Raw genomic sequence first — 22,097 nt, 5'->3', positions numbered from 1 at the left:
GAAAAAAATCCTGAGTTACGTATTTACATATCCATCATATCTCTCTTATCTCAGCTGCAAATAAATGTGGTTTACTGATTGGCTATTGCCATTTCTTTTGATCTTTTGAAAACAAAAAAGGAAACCAAACCACAAATCCCACTTCCTTTTAAGTCAGTCTAACCTGCTAGAGATGGGAACTTTCTATTCCCTTTATATCTACTGACCTTTCCTACACTAGATTAAGTGTTTCCATCCCTACACTTATAGAAAGCACTGCCTCCAGAGCAAGGAAGGACGGGTCAGCTGCAGAAGGCTGTGCTTCAGGCATTTTGCCGCACATGGCAGAGGATTCACACAATTCATCCCAATCAGCCCTGCTCATATCCCTGGTAAGTGGCAATAACTTGTGAGCTGTCTGGGACAAAGAGCTCACCCTGTGCTCACAGAATGGGGCAGAGCAAGCAGGCACATGCAGGAATCAAGACTCAACTGGGCCTCTGTGGTGTTTCAAGGGACTAAGCTACACTGCAAAGATACCCTTTGCTTCTATGAGCACATCCTGGACCTAGAATAGGGGCTTCTTGAATCCTTCTACTCTCAAGACGTCTAGGTAGTCTCACCAGCCTGAGAGTCTAACAAGGGATTTAGCCCAAGGTTCAGAGCTCTGCAGTCTCCTCAACCCAGAAAGAATCTGTTTCTACTTTCTGCAGCAAAATTCCACACACATCCCAGTTTGCCATTTAAGAAAAGCCTACTTCAATTATGGCAGAAAAAATGTTTCTACCTTGATGTGCTGGTAATATATCAAATTTTATGGCTGATCTCCCAATGCCAGTGTCCTGAGTGTCCAGGCCACATCCTTACTCATTTCACACACGTAGATGTCTTGCTCACGTACAGAAATTGCTGTGTTGATGTTGCTTTGCCCAGGGATTATGACTATTCAGCTCTACAGTAATTTTATTCATATAAGCCAATGTTTAGAATGCCATGCCTACCCATCCCAACACTTCCTGCATCTTTCCTCTCACATCCAATGCCACGGGGCAGGAGGAGATGCGTGACAACCGCTTTCTATCTAAGAGTTCTCTGTGAGTCCACGTTAAAACAAACAGCAGCAGTTTAGGTCCTGCAGAGGTGTGTGATCACTTGCTGAAACACAGGCTGAGGGTTAATGTCCTGACAATGACTACACTTTGCCCAGAACTGACTCTCCTGGAAACAGGTGGCCTGGCCTGCCCGAGGAAGTCTCTGCCCAAGTGTAGGGAAAAGCAATATCCACCTTCCAAGCCTTCTGAGCCTTGCTCTGAGCCTGTTGACCCAGCAAAGGGAACACCATGGACCCTACCCCTCCTACCCCACAGCCCTGATATCAGCATCCCTCTGCCATGCATGGAATGTCTAAACACAGTGCTGCTGATGCCAAAGAGTCTTCCTATGTGCACACACCCAGCAATGGTCATAGAAAATGTAGCTCTGCCCTTCCCTAACACCATCTGCCCAAAAATACAGACAGCATCCAATTCTGTTTGTGGCATTGATAAAGCAACCACCGCAAGCCTGAGCCCAGGCTGCACCTGCTCCTAGTTGTGGGCAGAGCTCAATGTGCTGGCCCAGGGCTGGCATGGAAGCCTCAGGAGCGAGTGACCAGTCACATTCCATCCCACGCAACAGGGTAGCTCCTCCTGCTCTTGGTAAACAAATGGTCATACACAAACAACGTAAAATTGTGCTGAGGTGGAAATTAAAGAAAGAAAAATAAAATTAAGTAGAAAAAGAAATAAGCTTTCCTGTATTAGGCTGACTTATCCCAGAGGCAGCAACAGGCATAGCCTAGACCCAGGAAAAGCCTTGATAAACACTATCTGAGAAGCTAGGACACAAAGGAATGTACTCTGGAGAACTCCCTCAGCAAAGGGAGAAGAAAAACAAATTTTCCTTTCTCTTTTTAGTATGAGTTTATAGATTCCTGTTCTCTGTAACTAGTAACTTCAAGTATTTTGTTTTATCTAAGCGGCACAATGAAGGTCATGAGAAGCCTGAGCAGGCCTGAACTACAGCCGTCTGGGCACCATAGCGACGGTTATGAGATAAGCCCGTGCTAGACACTAGAGCAAACCTAGATAACAGCCATCTGGGCTGCATAGCAACGGTCATATGTAATCCTGAGTTACATAACTGCCACAATTTGATTAACTGTTTTTGTTCTGCCTCTGTTTCTTTGCTTTCATGCCACCAAAAGCCTGCTTCAAGCTAGCCCACCCCCTTTTTGAAGTGTGTATAAACTTCAAGAGCTGTCTTTGTTCTGGGCCCAGTCTCAGGATGTTAATCCACTGGGTCTGAGTGCACTCAATAAAATCCTCCTGCTTTACCCTGAGGTCTCTCTGGTCCTCCTGATTCCCGCAACAGTGCCACAAAGGAAATTATAATACAAGTCAAATGTAAAGTAAGTGTCCTCTGAATCACCTAGTTTCATGGCTTTGAAAATGGGCTCCCTCAACACCTTGGACACCTCAGAACTTCTCGGGGCTTTTGCATGAAGTCCTGAGCAAGGAAACACTTGGCACTTTACCATAAGCAACAGAAGGTTCATTTAAAAAAATCTGACATGTACAATTATTGTGTCAATTAAAAATAACAATAAAGACAAAACGAAAAAATCCACCAGTTATAGGTGTATGGATATATGAGTACATTAAATGTTTTATCCTCCTACACAGTTCTCAGCCAAACATAATTCTTCGCATATATATTGCTTTCTTGCACAAATTGCAAAATGGAAAAAGACCAGCAATTTTTTTTCAAAGCTGCTAAACACACACACACACACACACACACACACACACACACACACACAATTGTCCAAAACCAGGACCAAAACCAGGATCAAAGCAGTCCTGAGTTTAAAACGATCATGCTGCCCATAATACATTATCACTAAACTATGGTGATTACATGTTCCCTCTATTGAAAAACTGTGGTTACAAAAAAAAGCAAGGAAAAAGAAGAAACAAATATTTGTACATGTAAACAGAGCACTGTTATTTCTGGGAAGACCATAGAAAAATGCGTACCCTTACTGGAACTTTGAAAAGTGAAAGGGTAAAGTGTCGTTTGGGTGAGAAAAATTTTTTTGGCCAAGAAGATGCTTGGTTTTAAGGGATATAAGGATATGGGATTTGGTCCTATGGAATTATGAATTCAAGCAGAGGGATGATAATTTACCAGATCTAAGTGAAAAAAGCCAGACACAAAAGTCCACATATCATGTGATTTCATTCATAGGAAATATTCAGAATAGGCAAACCCATACAGATAGAAAGTAGATTAGAGGTTTCTTAGAGCTGGTCAGGACAGAAGGAGAGTAGAAAACAAGGTTTCTCTGTGTGGTAATAAAAATATTCTGAAGTCAGATACTGGTGATTCTTGCACAACTCTGTGAATGTACTAAAACCCTACTCTGAATTATACACATCAAAATGGTAGGTTGTATGTTGATTACATCTCAGTGAAAAAGGCTTTTATAATGAAGAGCTCTAACGGCTAAATCCAGTGAAAGAAAACAGTTCAAATAAAAGACAAAAGAAAGAATGGTTTAAACAGCGTTCTTCACAGAGTGAGTTTTTTTTTTTTGAGCTCTTTAAACTGTTGGGGCTCAGGAAACAAAACCCCAAAATGAAGTCCCAGCAGCAGCCTCAGAAGGAAAAGTTTTTCTCTGACCTTCTCCTGCCCTCCTGCCTCCCAGTCCTGTTCTCTCCTGAGGCTGGCCTTAGAAACCACAAAGGTCCCCTCTCCACAAAGGTGAGTCATAGAAACCAGAACTCCTTTCCCCAAAGCCAGCCAGGAAACCTGACCATATTACTCTAACTCTCCCTCCACCTTTCTGTGTAAAAACTGGCCACAAAGGACAAAGGAATGATCTGACCTACCTTGTTTGCCAATTCCAGAGAGGGTCCTGCCCCACACCCAGAAGGAAGGCATGCTGCTCAGCGAGGCCAAGAAGAAGCTAAACAGACAGGCCTCGCTGGGTTCCCCACTTAGTCTATGACCATTAGATCCTACCCTTTTTGTCCAATCATATTTCTACACAGCTGCCCATCCTTTGTTGAACCTAAGCATAAAAATGGACAATTTGCCCATATCTTTTTGGGTCTTCAATCTGAAAGCTCCCAGGTATACACATTAAATAATATGTATGCCTTTCCTTCAATTAATCTGCCTTTTGCAAGTGGATTTTTCAGGGAACCTTCTGTTCCTCTTGGCCCCTACAAAATACAGGATCTATATCTGATTATTATTTTTATTCCCTCTGCAGAATTAAGCACCATCTTATGCAGAAAGTACTGTGTTACCTGAGCACTGATGAAATCACACTGGGCAGCATTATGAGCCATCTTTCCAATGATTAGAAGGACAATAACCTTCTCCATTCTGTTCTTTTCCTTCAACTGTCACTACAGCGTCACCTAGGAGCATTCTGTCACTCTGGTTTGATGTTACAATACAGCATAGTATGTACAGTTTGGTCTCACTCATACTGAAGTTTCGCTAGTTTTCTAGAATTATCTTTACAAATAATAGCCTTGTGCTTATGTTTCCAAGTTAATGGTCTGGCTTTTACTTCCTAATTGAATGAAAAGGGCTTAAAATTCACAAGACTCACCTCTTCAATTACTTTTCTATTTGTAGTGTGATCATTTTAGCAGGAATTAAATTAGTTAGAAACTTGACTAATATAAATGCAAGCTTCACACAGAAAATAATGTATTCAGATAATTCATATGGATCACAATTAATTAATTAATTTTTTTTAGACAAAGCCTCACTCTGTCATCCAGGCTGAAGTGCAGTGGCACAATCTCGCTCAATGCAACCTCCGCCTCCCAAGTTCAAGTGATTCTCCTTCCTCAGCCTCCTGAGTAGCTGGGATTACAGGCGCACGCCACCACGCCTGGCTAATTTTTTGTATTTTTAGTAGAAACGGGGTTTCACCATGTTGGCCAGGCTGTTCTCAAACTCCTGACTTCAAGTGATGCACCCGCCTTAGCCTCCCAAAGTGCTGGGACTATAGGTGTGAGCCACCACACCTGGCATCAACAAACAATTAAGAAAATGAATGGTAGTGATGTAGAAAAATATTTTTGTACCTATGATAAATCATGAGTGTATGCTTATCATAAATATCATCACAGGGCTATCTTTGAAGAGCTCAGAAAATGCATACCCATATCATATGCTGACATGTTACAGAGACATATGTTATGATCCCCATTTACAGACAGAAAATTAATAGGGTAAGAGGTTAACAGTCTCTTGCACACCTTGGAGTGAGTCAGTGACAGAGTTTTCTCCTCTAAGCATCAGTGTTCTCCTCTTTATAATAATGGCCTTACAGTGAGCAGAGACTATCATGATGGTTAAATGTGTCAGCATGTGGAAAAGGGAAAGTCCCTGGAAAGTGTCCGACACACAGGTAGTGTTCAAGAAGTATGTATACAAATATTATTAGTTAGTGTTCAAGAAGTATCGTATACAAATATTATTGTGTTACTGTTACTAGAAGGCTGACACCTGAATATAGAAATGAGAAATAGAAAGACATGAAGAAAAACCGTGGCTGAAAGTCATACCCATTGCACTGTACGTACCTGCAGCAATATATGAGCCTCCCCCAGCTTTGTAGAGAAAATGGCTGGCGAAGGGGGCTGCACAGATGATCAAAAAGCTCGCGATGACTACAGCAACTACCCCCAGGAGCATCAGGACTGCCCAGAAACCACGGTAAACTGGAAACCCCAGAAGGAAAAGAGAAAAGAAAGAAAAATACACTTAGATTGTGGACACAGCAGATTGTCACAGTCAGTTGCTTTCATCTTCATTTTTCTAATTTCAGCCATGGCACTGCTAGATAGAATGCCAGGGATGGGTCTGAAAAAACAGGAGATCTTATCAGATGACCTTGGAATCAGTGATGTCCAAACTGGTGACCTTCAATCAACTCCTCTTGCTCAATGTTTGTACCACACACATGCTTAATATACTGTGGGAGCTCTTTTTTCCATCAAGATTTTCCATTTTAGAAGCAAGAAGACCTAAGGTTCTTGCTTCTGAAGAGTTCCCCCATTTAAGTACCCAGTTGGGTAGCATAGAAGTGTTTCATACCGAATGTCCAAACACATGTAAAGGCATTCACATTATTTACAAACACTACCTCACATATTCTGCTAAGATATATTTGTACTATGATTATCTCTGAGAGCTGATAATAGTCACCCCAAGCCCCTAACCACAACAAAAATACCCACTTCTATTTAGATTGTTGGCTCTATAGAAAACAGTCTAAGGCAATAAAAAATGACAAGCAAAACCATAAAAGAAGTTCGTTTAGCTATGCTTTCCAAGAAAATCTGAGAATTTAAATCAGATGTATTTAAGGCCTACCTCTTTCTATTAATATTTTCACTTAGAAAGATTCAAAATGAGAAGTATAGGAGTCTATAGGAGTCAAGGACAAGCAAGGCTAAGTTAATGGATACAGTTGGTGAGAAATAGATAGTAGGTTTGGTGATATATGGTAATCACACAAAAAGGAATTCTAACGATCATTTTTGAGTTGGATAATTACCAATCTTAACCAATTTCATCATTTCCAGAAGGATAAAACGCTAAAATAAATTCTTGATAGTATAGATGGGGGAACACTCAGTGAAACATATTAGTCAAGTTATATTTTAAGAAAATACACAACTTGATAAGAAGGCAAAGAATATTTTCTTTTCTCAAGAAGCCTTCCTGGCAAAGAAGAAATCTATCAATCAACTGGAGTTTTACAGGAAAGTGGATGGGAAGATGGAAATTTGAGAAGAGGAGTCACCTCAGTTAAATGGAAAAGGAAGGCTCGGATTTTTATATGAATAACCAAGTCCTGAAAACAGGAATACATGATAGGCTTTCACTTCCCATACCAATGCTGGCCACTTGGCATGGTTTCCAGGGCTGCTGTGTTAGACAATATTCTGCAGTTGTATTCAGGCTCAGCAGGGAACAGGGCAGTGAAGAGATACTAATGTCAACTTTGAGAATGGAAATTAAGAGTTGCAGAGTGTGGGCCAAATATTTGCTGTCCTTGTCCTACCACAGTTTATTAGGCAATTGGTGAGTCTCACATTTTACATTTTCGTTTACTTCATTTAGAAATAGGTTGAGGTTATCTTTCACAGGACAGCTTCTGTGCCAAGTGCTAGGGGTATAATCATTAACAACAAGAAGCAGCTAAAAGAATAAGAAATCCATTCTACAGCTGTACTGATCACAACTAAAACTAGGTAAGTATGACAAGCAACCATATAAGGACTGAAAGTAAATAATAGCAAGTGGAGTGAGAAGGAAAGTCAAGTCTTAACAAAGATCAAGTTGCAAAGTTATCTGATTTTCTTCTTCTTTTTTTCCTCATGGATTTGGCCTGAAGGCAAGCCAATTGGGAACTGTGTAAAAGGTGCGAATAGCAAAAATCTTAAGTTGAATTCATTTCCTAGAAATCTAGGAAAATAGGCCTCTTAAAGCCAGAGTAAATCCCCATGTTTATTTTTTCCTCTTTTTATTCCCTTAGTCCTGCCTCCAGATCAGCTTTAAATATAGGTCTGCACTGCTGCCCCAGTGGAGGCGTGGGCACTTAAGATCTCAAATGATGACCCAACCCTCTAGATAGAGGAACCACAAAAAGGAACCCTCATTGTGCAAAGAGGAAGGAGGAATCATGGTTATGTTTTTTCCCCTTTCTCTTGCTGCTTGCTATGTGTCATGGCTGCATGGAACTGTGCCACAGCACAGGAGGCCAGAACTCAGAATTCAACCTTTCTGGCCAGAGAAACTGGGAAAAAGAGTCCAAGGAGCCAGAGGGCGTAAAGAAAATCCCACAGAGAAAAGAGCTAAAGAAAAGATTCTAAAAGTCTATGTTTGAACCTACACAAGTACCAAGCACACCCCTAAGTTGCACATGCACAGCAAACAGACCAAGAAGCATAGCAAAGTCTTTAAGAACCAAATTACACTTTGAAGACCATCCAGGTTCCAGAGCAAGCCCTGAGTGGTGTGCGCCCCAGGGTGCACGGCACAAAGAGCATCACATAGACTTTGAAAAATGAATTGACATTGAAACTGCCACCACAGAAGAAAGGGACAGATTGGGTTGGTTGATTGCCTGCTGAAAAAAAAAATAATCAAATTTTAAAAAATCAACATTATCCAGAGAATTTTAACAGTGAATTCTCCACTGAATTTAACACTTTGAATTTTGACAACATAAAAGTCAGGGTGTCCAGGATACAACCTGAAATTACTTAATATACCAACAATAATGAAAATCTGATCAATTATCAAAGAGATAGCCAACCCAAAGATGATTCAGATATATGAATTATCAGACAGACTTGAAAGTAGTTATTGGAACCATTTTCTATAGACTGGGGTGGATACTCTTGAAATAAATAGAAAGAACTTATAAGGTCTATAAATTATGAAAATAAATTTTTAGAATTAGAAACCACAATAACTGAAATTAAAACCCATGCGATGGACTCAATAATAAAACAGGGATGAGAGACGACAGAGTAAGTGAACTTGAAAATAAAGCAATAAAAATTATTCAATATGAGAAACAGAAAAAAGATTGAAAACAAAATAAATGAAGTTTCAAAGGCTTGTGGAACAATATCAGAAGTTCTCATATTTGTGTCAATGGAGTCCTAAAGCAGAGGCCGTAGATATTGGTGAAGAAAAATATTCATAAAAATAATGCCTGAAAACTTTCCAAATGTGATGAAACACAAATTTACAGATACAGGACACTCAGCAAACTCCAAAGAGAATAAACTCCCATAAATTAGTCAAGACACATAATAATAAAATTATCAAAAGCTCTAAACAAAAAAAGAGTCTTGAAAGCAGCCAGAGGAAAAAATCATGACATAAAACATATGGGGAAATAATCCCAAGGCTCTAACTTTCTCATCAAGAATGATGGAAGCCAAAAGACAGTGGGAAAACATTTTTAAGGTGCTGAAAGAAAAGACCTTCAACTAAAATTCTGCACGTGGTGAAAATATAGAAATAAGGGTAGGGTGAAGCCATTTGTGAAGAAGGAAAGAGTAGAATGTGTTACCAGCAGACCTGTTCTACAGGAAATGCTGAAGAAAGTTCTTGGGCTAAAGAGAAATGACACCAGAGTGCACGTTAAACTTCAGAAATGGAGGTAGAGCAGCAGAAATGATTAATATCCGTGTAAATAAAGTAGAATCTATTTCTTGTCTTAGTTTCTTTAAAAGATATTTGTTAAAATTTAAAAAATCAGCATAATACAGTAGAAAAACGTAGGTGCTGGAGTCAGAGTGACCTGAGTATTTACCACTTTCTTGCAAGGTAACTTTGGACCAGTTACTGAAACTCCTAGAAGTCTCTTTTTCTGTAAAATAGAGATGTTTGTGTCCATCCTTTAGAACTATTAGAAGAATGACTTACAATGTATGTGAAGTGTGTGGCATATAATAAGAAACCAATAAAAGGCATTTCTTTTTTTTTTTTTCTTTTTGAGACAGAGTCTTGCTCTGTCATACAGGCTGGAGTGCAGTCATGTAATCACAGCTCACTGCAGCCTCAAGCTCCTGGGTTCAAACAATCCTCCTGCCACCTTCACCCAAAGTGCAGGGATTATAGGCATGAACCACCATGTGTGGTGGCTTTTATTGCTATTATTATCAAGATTGCATTATCACTGCACAGCAGGGGGTCTTGTGTTCAGCAATAGGAACATGTATTCTTTCCCTTAGTTTGTATGGTCAGCCCTCTGTATCTGGGTTTTGCATCTGTGGATTCAACCAACCATGGATCAAAAATATTTAGGAAAAACACAACAAAAAATGTCAATACAACAATAAAAATCATACAAATTGTAAAACAATACAGTATAGCAACAATTTACCTAGTACTTGCATTGTAGTAGATATTAGAAGTAATTTAGAGATGATTTAAAGTATATAGGAGGATGTGCATAGGTTATATGCAAATACTGCACCATTTTATATCAGGGACTTGAGTGTTCACAAATTTTCATATCCTCAGGGGGAGAGGTCCGGGAAACAATTATATGTGAATGCTGAGGGACAACTGGATGGCTGTACACTGTTTCTGATGTGCCACTGAGGTTGGAACATCTCTTTAAATGATAGCTTAGAGTGTAGTAGTCATGTTTGGGCAAAGTAGACTACTGATACAGAAAGTTCTACGAAGTTCTCATACCATCTCTCATGGGAACGTTTTCTGTCCATTTACCTCCTAAAAAAGGTAGTGACCATGTTCCATATCACATGACTCTACTCCTACAAACCTAAAACATCAGTAAATGGGAGCAGATACCTGACACACAGCCAATGCATGGTGACCTCTGACCCAAGCCTTCTGAAGAACAGTTTGAAAGATGAATTGGAATCATCCCTGTGATCCCCTAGGAACTGGAAAACTGAGAAAGCAAGGTGATGAGAAGCAGAGCAGAAGCTCACAGGAGGCACTGATAGCCCGGTCCAGATGAGCCAGGGAAGCCCAGGCTCAGGGATCCTGAACCAGGTCACACAAATGGCAGAGGAAGCAGCAGGAGCATCAAGGCAGCTGGCAGTGGAGGGGATGTAAGAAAGGGAGGAGACACACGATGAGGCAGAGGAAGAAACAGAGAGCAAGACAGAAGTGGGGGAAAGATGCGCCCCAGAATGCTGTCATTCCTCACCACTGTGAGTCCCTGCCCTTTCATTTGCTCTAGCAAAGGCGCCCAGCTTTTGATTCTGAATCCCCTGTACCAAGCAGGAACCACAGATTGGTATTTAAAGGAAGGGAGGGCCTTGGCTGCCTGGAGAGCTTTGATCACATAGAAATAGCCTCCAAGTCAGATGCCTGAGTGCCGTCACCATGTGCTTTGTTTCCTGCCTATGCTTCTAACATTCAAAAGTGCATAACATCAAGCATATTACAAAATTTGTTGGAACTTCCTATTTTCTAGCTAATTATATTACATAGTTTTCATATGTACCATACTTCGATTGCAGAATTAAAATATGCAGTCGTAATAAAGAATTGTCTTGTAGAATTGCGTACAGTTCATGCACTCTCTAAAGTAAAACTGAGCCAATCAGAAAATCTTCAACACAGGATGAACTAAGTGCATTCATTTGGGAATTGAAACATGATATGGGAGCTCCTCTGCTTAATTGTGTGACTATGATAGACTTTAGTTTTCTAATACGGAAAGCAGTATTCTTCTCATAGGTTTATAGTGAGGATTAATTGATATAATATATGAAAAGTGGCTGCATGTAGTAAGCACTCAAGTATATTTGCTATGATTCTTATTAATGATGACACCTTGTAATAAAATGGTCTTATCAACAATATGGCTGATACTAACAAATATCATCCAATCTCATGGATCTAGGGTGGAGATAGGCTTTAAATTATTTATATACATATATATGAACATACACATATGCACACACACACATATATTAACACTGAAAACTGAAAGACTGTCCTTAGAGGCTAATAAATGTGTGTGTGTGTATACACACATATAAAATTATATATATATTTTTAGGTATATATATAAAATTTTATATTCCTATACAGTTTTTGGAGGATATTTTTGTTTGGTTAGTGATTTATATCGTTTCAATCTCTTAGATCTTGACTGTATCTCAAAGAAAACTGAGTTGGTTTTCTTGTTCTTTATATGAGCTTGTAAAACTACACAGCCTTGTCTTTGAAGGTTTTGGACTGTGCCTAGCAGAAGCATCTCTAAAAATCCATTTGTCTCATTAGATACAATTCAATGTTTAACTCAAATAATATTGAACTTCTATTAGTGCCTATTAGAACATGAAGCAAGATTTACAATGGAAATACATTTACATGTAATCTATACAATCACAATGTGGATAATTAAAGGAAAGCACATGTGAATCTGTGAAAGGATTAAAGAATTAAAGAATGGTTTTAAAGAGAGTAAGTTCTGTTGATTTTTCAGTCAATTGGTAAATTAGCCTATGAAGAGCATCTTGGGCAGGTGCTGAAATGAGGATGGCGGCCAATCACTCCAACAACAGATGTTGTATAAATAGTTCTGGAGAATTCAGTTTATTTTCCCAAACAGATTAAACTTTTACAGAATTACATTTTCTAGCAACTTATTTCAAAACCTTATTCTAGTAGATCTAGACTGAAAATCATCAGCTAAAAGTGTACTGAAATATGATATCAACATATTCTGTGTAACTATGTCATTTCATATTTTTCTAACATTTCCCTTTATACATAGTATTTTCTAGTAATTATTTGAGAAGTATTCTGTTGTTTATTTATAAATAAAACAGCCTGGGCATGGTGGCTCACGCCTGTAATCCCAGCACTTTGGGAGGCCGAGGCAGGCAGATCATTTGAAGTCAGGAGTTCAAGACCAGCCTGGCAACATGGTGAAACCCCGTTTCTACAGAAAATACAAAAATTAGCCAGGCATGGTGGCATACGCCTGTAATCCCAGCTACTCGGGAGGCTAAGGCAGGAGAATAGCTTGAACCTGGGAGGTGGAGGTTGCAGTAAGCCGAGATGGTGCCACTACACTCCAGCCTGGGCAACAGAGCGAAACTCCATCTCAAAAAAAATTCAACAAATAAGTTAACTAATAAAATAAAACAGTCACTCAATCATTAGACAGTGTCTAGTTTGTTAAATAGAGGATTTAGGGAATGTAAATCCATGTTCCTGATGTTTCAATTTTATCCATAAAAATATATAATAGAAAGAGTATTAACTGTATCACAAATTCAAATTTCAGATTCAGGCCAAAGGAGCTCATGTCTTGGGTATACCTGAAAGGTCAAATTTCAAAGTGATGTGAGTAGGCAGTACAGGGAAACGTCTGTTAAAAACCCTTCAGGAAGGAAACTTAAAAACAACCAAAAACTACAGGACAATGAAGGCCATGAAGTAAAGTTGACTATTAATTATGCACACTAACATGTGTGTGTGTCTGTATGAGTGTGCTTCTGCATATCTATGTGCCTTTTTGTGCATGTGTGACGATTACCACAGTCAAGAAGCTAGTGGCAGAATGGGAATCTGTTCTGAATTCAATGGAAAAAGTTAGGAAAGTAAAGCCCCATAGTATTTCTTTTTCCAGAGAAATAGAGTAAAAAATGCACTAAAACCTCATTAATTTAGATGATAGGCAAAAGCAGCCTGACGTTTTAACTGTAGCTGATTTTAGAATAAGTTCCATTCCAAGCCATTCACATCCATCCAACAACTCAAACTGGTGTCTCATCAGGGGCCTCTAAGAGGGGCCTTGCCAGGCTTGCTTAGCAAATGGGCACAGTGCTGACAACCAGAAGCCACTTAATTTAGCAAACATATGCTGAGGGCTTTCTACGTGCAAGGCACCAAAAACTGCCAGAGTAAGACATAATCCTTGCCCTCGCAAGTTCTTTTCCCCAGAAGGAAAAGCATATTTGCTTTTTTTAACGCTGGGTGCTAAACATACCTAGTAGAGGTATGCTTGAATATTATGGTGTCGAATGGCATGGAAAGACCATGATTTCAGGGCTGAGTAGCAGTGAGAAAGGGCATATGGTGCTGGGTCTCAGCGTTAGTCTACAATTCATGGGGCAGAAGGCAGGAGCAAGGCCATGCCAATCAGAGAGGGAAAGAGTTCCATGGAACGTGGGGTACCATGCTGCTCCCTGCGGCTGCCACCAGGTGGATGAGGGGAAGAGAAAATGGGGAACCTGGAAAAGTGGTTGAGGCTTTGTTTTCCCTTCCAAGGAGCTGGTCCTCTATCACATGGGTGTCAGGGGGTACTCAAGACCATTAATCAGAGACAGCAATCCAACTGGTATCAGAGTATCCCTGTTGTAAGTATACAGAGAATGAACTGCTAGGAAAAAATAGAACAAGGAAAAGCTAATTAAGGTAGCTATTGTAGCAAACCCAAGTGGGAGCTCTTAAAAGACTGACCCAGAGCTAAGCAGCTGGGATGGAGATGACATAAGCTTTGGTGTTACTGTTGTTACAGGTGGTGAGAAACCAGGAAGAATCAAGAGCGTCTCTACGGGTTTTCATTTGCAAGCAAAACCAGTTTGTTCTGTTAAGATATTTAAACATTTCCTCTTGATTTTGCATAATATAATTTGCAGAACAAACCTTCTTTCATAGAGGGTATAGAGAGATAAGTCAACCCAAATGATCACAATTCCAAATTTGTAGTGTTTTGATAAGTGATTTTGTTGTACATACAAAAATGTAAATATTTTATTTGCAGCTTAAAGATAAACTTAAGTGTTATTCATTTTTCAAAACTTGCTATATTGCCTCAGACACCCACAAAGCTAGTTCATAAAGCTAATCCTGTGTTTCGACACATCCTCAAGCACACGCAGTGTGAAGTGCTATAAAATGTTCCAAATGAAGCCAAAACAAAACACGCCACTACCCCCCACCTCCCTCGCAGCAAATGAGGGCCGCCAGCATATGTCGCCTCGCTTTAGGCAATGTGCTTCTGTTGTGCAGGCCAGCAAGCCTGGCCTTCATCTCCATACACTGCTTGTCTTGGCAGTGTCGGGCAGGTCTAAAAATACAGTAGTGCCTGCACCAAAGCAGAAGGACAGGCTGTACAGTATCTCTGCATCTGAACCCCACAATCGTGAACATGCCAAGCAAAGTCCAGTGCTCAGAGTGGCCCATTGATTTGTTTTCTGGACGCTAAGAACTCTGAGATCAGATGGAGTTTATTAATCTCCCACCCTTAAACATTGCCTGATTCAGGAGATGCTTCAGGGAGGAAGCACATTGGGCAGAAGGGGGAGGGATTCCACTTTCTACTCTGGCAGTGACCTTGAGAAAGTCCTTGAAGCAGGAGAGGCATGAGTTTCTTCACACAGGGTTGAGAGCACACCCATGTTCACTATCTCACTTGCTCCTTCTAAGGAGCCTGGGGGCTAGAAGGGAGGCTTCCTGGGTGCTGGGAAGGGTGGTTTTCCAGTAGTACTGGTCCTATGGGTGGTGGCTGCAGTAACAGGAGCAACAGTCCAATGCAACTTTGAAACAGCTGTCACCAGAATCCTCAAGGTCACAGAGCTGAGGGGACTGAGGTCCTGTGTACAAAGCCACTCAGTGTCCACCCCAGGGGACCAGGTGAGCACACAAGACCTAAACTCCAGCTCCAAGGTCCTCCCCTGCCTGCGTCTCCCTCAGTAGGGAAGGGAGGCAGGTCAGTGGCCCCCATCGCTGCCACACATCAGAACCACCTGGAGAGCCAAAACATAACACCCATGCTAGGATTCCAAACCAGACCAGCTGAATGAGGATCCCTAAGGGTGGGCACAGGCATCTGTGTTTTCGAAAGCCCAGTAAAGCCGGGTGCAGTGGCACACTGTGTAATCCCTGTTACCCAGGAGGATCACTTGAGTTCAAATCCAGCCTGGGCAACATAGCGAGACATTCTCCACCACCACCCTTGTCTCTCAAAAATAAAAAAATATATTTTTAATAATAAATTTTAAAAAATAAAGCCCACTGGGACACCGTGATACGCAGCCAGATTAAGAAAGATAAGACTCCTGGTCCCTCTGCACGGCTACTTTTAATGAGCAGGTTCTGCAAGTCAGGCAATGGCTTAGCCTTCACGTGTGTTCTTTCCTCTGTCTTCCCAGCAATCTCTATGTTGTATTTTACAGATGACGCTCAGAGAGGTTAAGGCACATTCCAGAAATTAAAGAGCCAGTAAAGGATAGGTTCAAGATTTTAATTCAGGGCTATCTGGAGAATCCACTATCACTAGTCTTATGTTTGTTGTGTTTTTCAAAGTTGCTTGGCACTGATCCCTCTGTATCTTCTAGGTTCAAATCTTCCCATTCTGGCTCCTCCCATGTCCGCCAGAAATTTTGAAAAAATGCTGAAGTCCTCTAAAGGAAAAGTTATTACTATCCCTCAAGGCCCTTCTTTGCAATCCTGTTTCCTCTAACTAGAATAAATAGCCTTCCTACTTATCATGGACTGAATGTGCTCACTCACTCAAATTCATATGTTGAACCCCTAACCCCCAAAGTGTGAGAGAATTTGAAGATGGAGACTTGAGGAAGTAAATAAATTTAGATGAGGTTGTGAGAGTAGGGTCCCCATGATGGGATTAGTGACTTTATGAGAAGAGGAGGAGAGAGTTCATTCTGTTTCTGCCAGCAAGAGTACAAAATACAAAGCCATCTGCAACCCTGAAGAGAGCCCTCCTCAAACCCAGCCATGCTGGCACCCTGATCTTGGACTTCACGCCTTCAGAGTGATGAGAAATAAATGTCTTGTTTAAGCTGCCAGACTGTGGTATTTTGTTACAGCAGTCCAAGTTGATGAAAGCACTTCTTCTCCTTCATCTGAGAAAGCATCCTTCCTTCCTTAAAGGGACATCACAGAGAAAGTTACTTCCTTACCTCCACTAAAGGCAGGATATGTGCAGAATCAGTCAGAATAGAGGTATATTCAAGAGTTGGAATACCCTTTACCGGGTGTGCAACCTTGTTCAAATTACTTGGCTTCTCCATGCTTCAGTTTCCTTCCCTAAAATGTGATGATAATACTTTTTTTATAATTAGGATGATTAGGATGAATGTCAGCGCTAACTGAATGCCAGTCACTAGACTGAGCACTGTACTGCCATTCCCTGTACAATCCCCCTCCACTTCCTGATTGTGAGTGTCCAGGACTCAGTCTTGCTCATCTCTCTAAACCTAGTGGAAGCTTTATGGTTTGCATGTAATAGGTGCTCAATAAAATATGAGTAAGTAGAGAATCAATAATTTACCACTCAATACCCCCTGTAATCCCAAGGTTAATGAGATATTCAATGGCCATGGAACAGAGTGAAGTGAACTCGTTGAAAATGCAAATGAACCCAGGATCTTGACCTCCTTGTCACAATCACTGGAGAGTCTTTATCATGTAAATCCCTATGAAAGAGAAGCAGGCCTTGGAAAAAGAAGAGCTGAGGCATCAAGGGATAGACCATTAACACCTGAGTACTAAGTAAGAGCGCTGAGGCCAGGCGCGGTGGCTCACGCCTGTAATACCAACACTTTGGGAGGCCAAGATGGGTGGATCATGAGGTCAGGAGTTCAAGACCAGTCTGACCATGATGCTGAAACCTCATCTCTACTAAAAATACAAAAATTAGCCGGCTGCGGTGGCAGACACCTGTAATCCCAGGTACTCGGGAGGCTGAGGCAGGAGAATCCCTTGAACCTGGGTGGCAGAGGTTACAGTGAGCCGAGATCACGCCACTGCACTCCAGCCTGGGCGACAGAGTAAGACTCTGTCTCAAAACAAACAAACAAACAAAAAAAACACAGAAAGCTGAGTGCTATGTAATCTTCCTCTCCATGTGCCTGAATTCCAGTGCTTCAAATGAATCAAGAACATCAGGGACTTCTGTAAATGCTCCTGCCCAATTCTAAAACTGCCAGAAAAGACAAATTTCCTCATTCACTGATTTCCTTAAAAAAAAAAAAAAAATTGATCTACACCTGAAAAGACCTGTGATCTTTTAGACTAAGCCATGATAGGAACATTTTTTTTTTTTTTTTGAGACGGAGTCTCGCTCTTTCGCCGAGGCCGGAGTGCAGTGGCGCTATCTCGGCTCACTGCAAGCTCCGCCTCCCGGGTTCACGCCATTCTCCTGCCTCAGCCTCCCGAGTAGCTGGGACTACAGGCGCCCGCCACCGCGCCCAGCTAATTTTTTGTATTTTTAGTAGAGACGGGGTTTCACCGTGTTAGCCAGGATGGTCTCTATCTCCTGACCTCGTGATCCGCCTGCCTCGGCCTCCCAAAGTGCTGGGATTACAGGCGTGAGCCACCGCGCCCAGCCGATATTAAGACCACTTTATTCTTATACTTTTTTAAACACTAAATTGGAATCTGCTTGCTTTGGCTTTTGTACAGACAGTAGAAAATAATTACAGCAAAGGCTTATTTACTTAGTTGTAAGTATTCTAGGACCCCCGAGTCTTCATTTTCATAATTTTTAGGTGATTTGCCTCATAAACATCTAACATCCAAGAAATCACATTTCCCCAGGGAAACTTATAGTCTTTTATGATATTGTTATTATACATCTTGGAATCTTTATCTTAGGTATATGACTTAAAAGTAGTTTCTACGATTTCTGTATCAGAAAAGTTATTTCAGAAATTTCACAGTACTAAAATGATTTGATATTTCCCCTCTATTTGTATTACAAGACACCCAGCAAAAGGAGTGGTTAACAAGTAAATTGAGTTCCACACTCTCATTTACATGCTTGAGCACTGATTGAAAATCTACCTTGTATCAGCTACTGTGCTAGGCTAGGTGAGCACTTATTGGTGATAGACTATGAAAAAGTACAATACGTGCCACCAAGCAGTCTAAGAGGAAAGAAATATACAATTAGATGGCTATCGGCTATGCCAAGTGCAAGGAAAGACTATGGATGGTTTATTACGCCAGAATACAGAAAGGGTGCAATCTTAGTATATTGCATAAAAGCTCTTTGGGGGAGGTGATTCTTAAAGGGGAGAGTGGGACTGGCCTGAAAATGGAAACAGCAGAGCAGGCAGCAAGAAGAAAGGGGACTGAGGAGGAGTGGGGAGTGGTGCTTGGAGGAGCTCAGCTTGCAGGTGCAGAACAGTGAAAAGCTTTGGCTTCAGAGAAGTAGCTGGAGGGAGAATGTAAGGAACATGTCATAATGGTCCTTTTATGATGTGCTCATTTTTCAGTGGAACATTTTGGCCCAAGTTGCATGAACTTTTCATACAAATGATATTGTCGGAGGTGTTGGAACCAGAGCAACTCCATCTCGAGCTGGGTAAGATGAGGCTGAAACCTACTGGGCTGCATTCCTAGATGATTAAGGCATTCTATGTCACAGGACAAGATAGAAGGTCCGCACAAAATACAAGTCATAAAGACCTTGCTGATAAAACAGGTTGCAGTAAAGAAGCTGGCAAAAACCCACCAAAAAACTAAGATGGCGATGAGAGTGACCTCTGGTCGTCCTCACTGCTACACTCCCACCAGCGCCATGACAGTTTACAAATGCCATGGCAACATCAGGAAGTTACCCTATACGGTCTAAAAATGGGAGGCATGAATAATCCATCCTTTGTTTAGCATATAAACAAGAAATAACCATAAAAATGGACAACCAGCAGCCCTAAGGGCTGCTCTGTCTATGGAGTAGCCATTCTTTTATTCCTCAACTTTCCTAATAAGCTCGCTTTCACTTTACTCTACAGACTCACCCTGAAGTCTTTCTTGCACGAGATCCAAGAACCCTCTCTTGGGGTCTGGATCTAGATGCCTTTTCTATAACAATATTTAAAAAAAAACACTGACTAACTTAACATTGGCTGTTTGTCCACATGGAGCTTCAATCCATCAATATCAACACCACTGACAAAATGCTTGCAGTCTGGTTTCCCATGGGAGTGTTTTCAGTAAGAAAAATAGACCAAAAAAAAAAAAAAAAAGGTAGAAAAACACATACTTTCTTTTCTTTCTTACAGAGCCTTATATTTTCCTGATGCTTTTTTCTTAAGTGGTAAAATACTGTGAGACAAAGGCACGGAAAACTCTGACAATACTTTCTGTAAGCTAGTCTACCCAGTGGGGAAATTGACATGATCAAGGGACCTTATAGAGAAATTTGAATAAAAAGGGAGAGGTACAAAAAGTTTCTAGGAAGAAAATAAAGATACAGAGATAAGAGTAGCTATCACCTGATGGGCTGAGAGGGTTGTACCTGCAAATAGTGGCCTGTGCCTGCCAGCAGATGCCTTGGAAAAATACTTGGCCGGTTCAGAATCAGGTCCTGCGTAGTTTGGAATGTGAACCACATACGCACAGCCAGGGTAAGATGAGTGTCTCGTTGGGACAGACAAGATAGCTGAGACATAGCTAGCATCTCTGTCAGGGCAAGCATACCTCATTATCCTGGAACAAACATGTGCAGTTTATTTATTCACAGGCTGAGAGTGGCATTTTCTTTACTTATCAAGAAACATGATCGTTGGTGTTTTTTTTGTTTTTTAAGAGACAGCTTCTCACTATGTTGCTTAGGCTAGAGTGCAGGGCTGTTCACAGGCATGATCATAGCTCACTATAGCCTCAAACTCCTGTGCTCAAGAGATCCTCCCACTTCAGCCTCCTGAGTTGCTGGAACTAAAAGAGCACACCATTGCACCCAACAGATCATTGGTGTTTAATGTCAGCATTAACTGAGTGCAGTACCTCCCTGGGCATCTTTTACGGACTTGGCTCTTCTAGGGATGGAGCTAAAGGAATGTGGTGGAAATGTCTGCTGGTAGCCTTGAGTTGTCCTCACTGACCTGACAACTATTTGCTGTGTCTTCTTTAGAAGCAAGTCACTTAACCAGCCCCCTTAGTTTTCTGTTTGCTTCTCCATAAAAAAGAGAATCAACAGCATCAGAAGTCACTTCTGACTCTCCTGCTTAGAGTCCCAGCATGTAGATTGTCAATATTTCTTTTTGATAATGACCTGCATACATTGAACTTTCCAGTTTCTATTTGAAAAAACCAGCCATCTAAAATTGCCCATTTTACGCAGGAAATCATTGCAAAAATCAAACATAGTGTTCCCATAGCTACTCTGTAAACGGTTTAGGAGGGGGTTTCATTTTCCTTATTTATTTGCAGTGATAGGATATATCTTCGGAAGACTTCCTCTCCAGCTACTCAACATAGCAAGCTGTTACAGCAAATACCCTCCATAGTGCATAACAACAGCTGTTGCTCTGGAAACAAGTTAACACTTTGCTTTCCATAAGACATTTCACTTTCCTTAACAATATTAAATCAATGGTTTACTGGTATAAATAACAGCCTTGGCCTTGGCTATGTACAGACTTGAAGCAATGAATTTGAGTACTAGGAAAAGCACCTGATAAAAATCAATTATATTTAAAAATATTAACATTTAAAAGTCACTGTAATTTTATCCCCGTCCCCAAACTTGTTTCTAAATAGAAAAAAAAAAAAAGATATTGATGCTCTATACAAAACTAAAAAGTAAAATAATAGAGCTTACCAAATCTTCCCTAATTAACAAATAGATCTTGTTTTAAAGTGACTATTGCTCATGAGGAACATGAAACATAAATATTTTTTAAATGTTACTGAAGTTGATTACAAAGAAAGTTATGGAAACGCAGGCAGCTCGCTGATCTTTGGGTGAGAGACCTAACTTCTTTGTTTCCTTGGCTTCAGATGAAATCCTTGGCTTCAGATGAAATCCTTGGCTTTCAAGTGAGTCCTGATGTACTATGAGGTAGGGTATTAAGATTCAAGGGGGCAATATATAAAAAGTAAAGTATGATTGTATAAAATATGAGCCCCATATATGTTTTCATCATTCCATTTAATTTGAAATAAAAATAAAATAAAGTCATTTATTGTGGTATTAATAATTTTTATAAAATAGCAAATAAAAATTATTTTTCTATTTTATAAATTATCAATATGTTAGTAGAGTTTTATTTATTTTCTTTTTTTTTATGGAGTTTTACTCTTGTCACCCAGGCTGGAGTGCAATGGTGCTATCTCGGCTCACTGTAACCTCCGCCTCCCGGGTTCAAGCAATTCTCCTGCCTCTCAAGTGATTCTCCTGCCTCAGTCTACCATATGGCTGGGATTACATGCACTGGCCACCACACCTGGCTAATTCTTGCATTTTTAGTAGAGGTGGGGTTTCGCCATGTTGGCCACACTGGTCTCAAACTCCCGACATCAGGTGATTCACCTGCCTCGGCCTCCCAAAGTGTTGGGATTACAGGCGTGAGCCACCATGCCCGGCCAATATGTTAGTAGGTTTCAATAAGTAGACAGAAGAAACAAGAAATAAATAGCCTTGATGAAATTACTATGGTGCCTTTGAGCAGTTTATGGCTGTAATTGTTGATAATTTCAATGGGTCAAATTCCTCATCCCAGCACTGGAGTTCAAGCAGTGAGCTTCGTAAGTAAAAATCCCATGAGGCAAAA

The 22,097-nt window shown here is 40.7% G+C and overlaps 1 protein-coding gene across 9 annotated transcripts in view; it reads right to left on the bottom strand.

The window, feature by feature from the left end:
- TMEM182 (transmembrane protein 182) overlaps positions 1-22,097 on the bottom strand; it is a 108,858-nt gene that overhangs the window by 39,819 nt on the left and 46,942 nt on the right. For 6 of the 9 annotated variants that reach the window (XM_054475204.2, XM_054475205.2, XM_054475207.2 and 3 more), the window contains one exon: positions 5,631-5,768. The exons of the other annotated variants lie outside the window; for them this stretch is intronic. In XM_054475204.2, coding sequence (XP_054331179.1) covers positions 5,631-5,768 — 138 coding nt within the window. The remainder of the gene's footprint in view (positions 1-5,630; positions 5,769-22,097) is intronic. 9 annotated transcript variants of the gene reach the window in all.

The sequence above is a fragment of the Pongo pygmaeus genome, chromosome 12, assembly GCF_028885625.2.
Source record: "Pongo pygmaeus isolate AG05252 chromosome 12, NHGRI_mPonPyg2-v2.0_pri, whole genome shotgun sequence".
In the NCBI taxonomy this organism is placed as follows: Eukaryota; Metazoa; Chordata; class Mammalia; order Primates; family Hominidae; genus Pongo; species Pongo pygmaeus.
The sequence above is the reverse complement of the archived record's forward strand: the minus strand, read 5'-3'. Positions and strand labels throughout refer to the sequence as shown.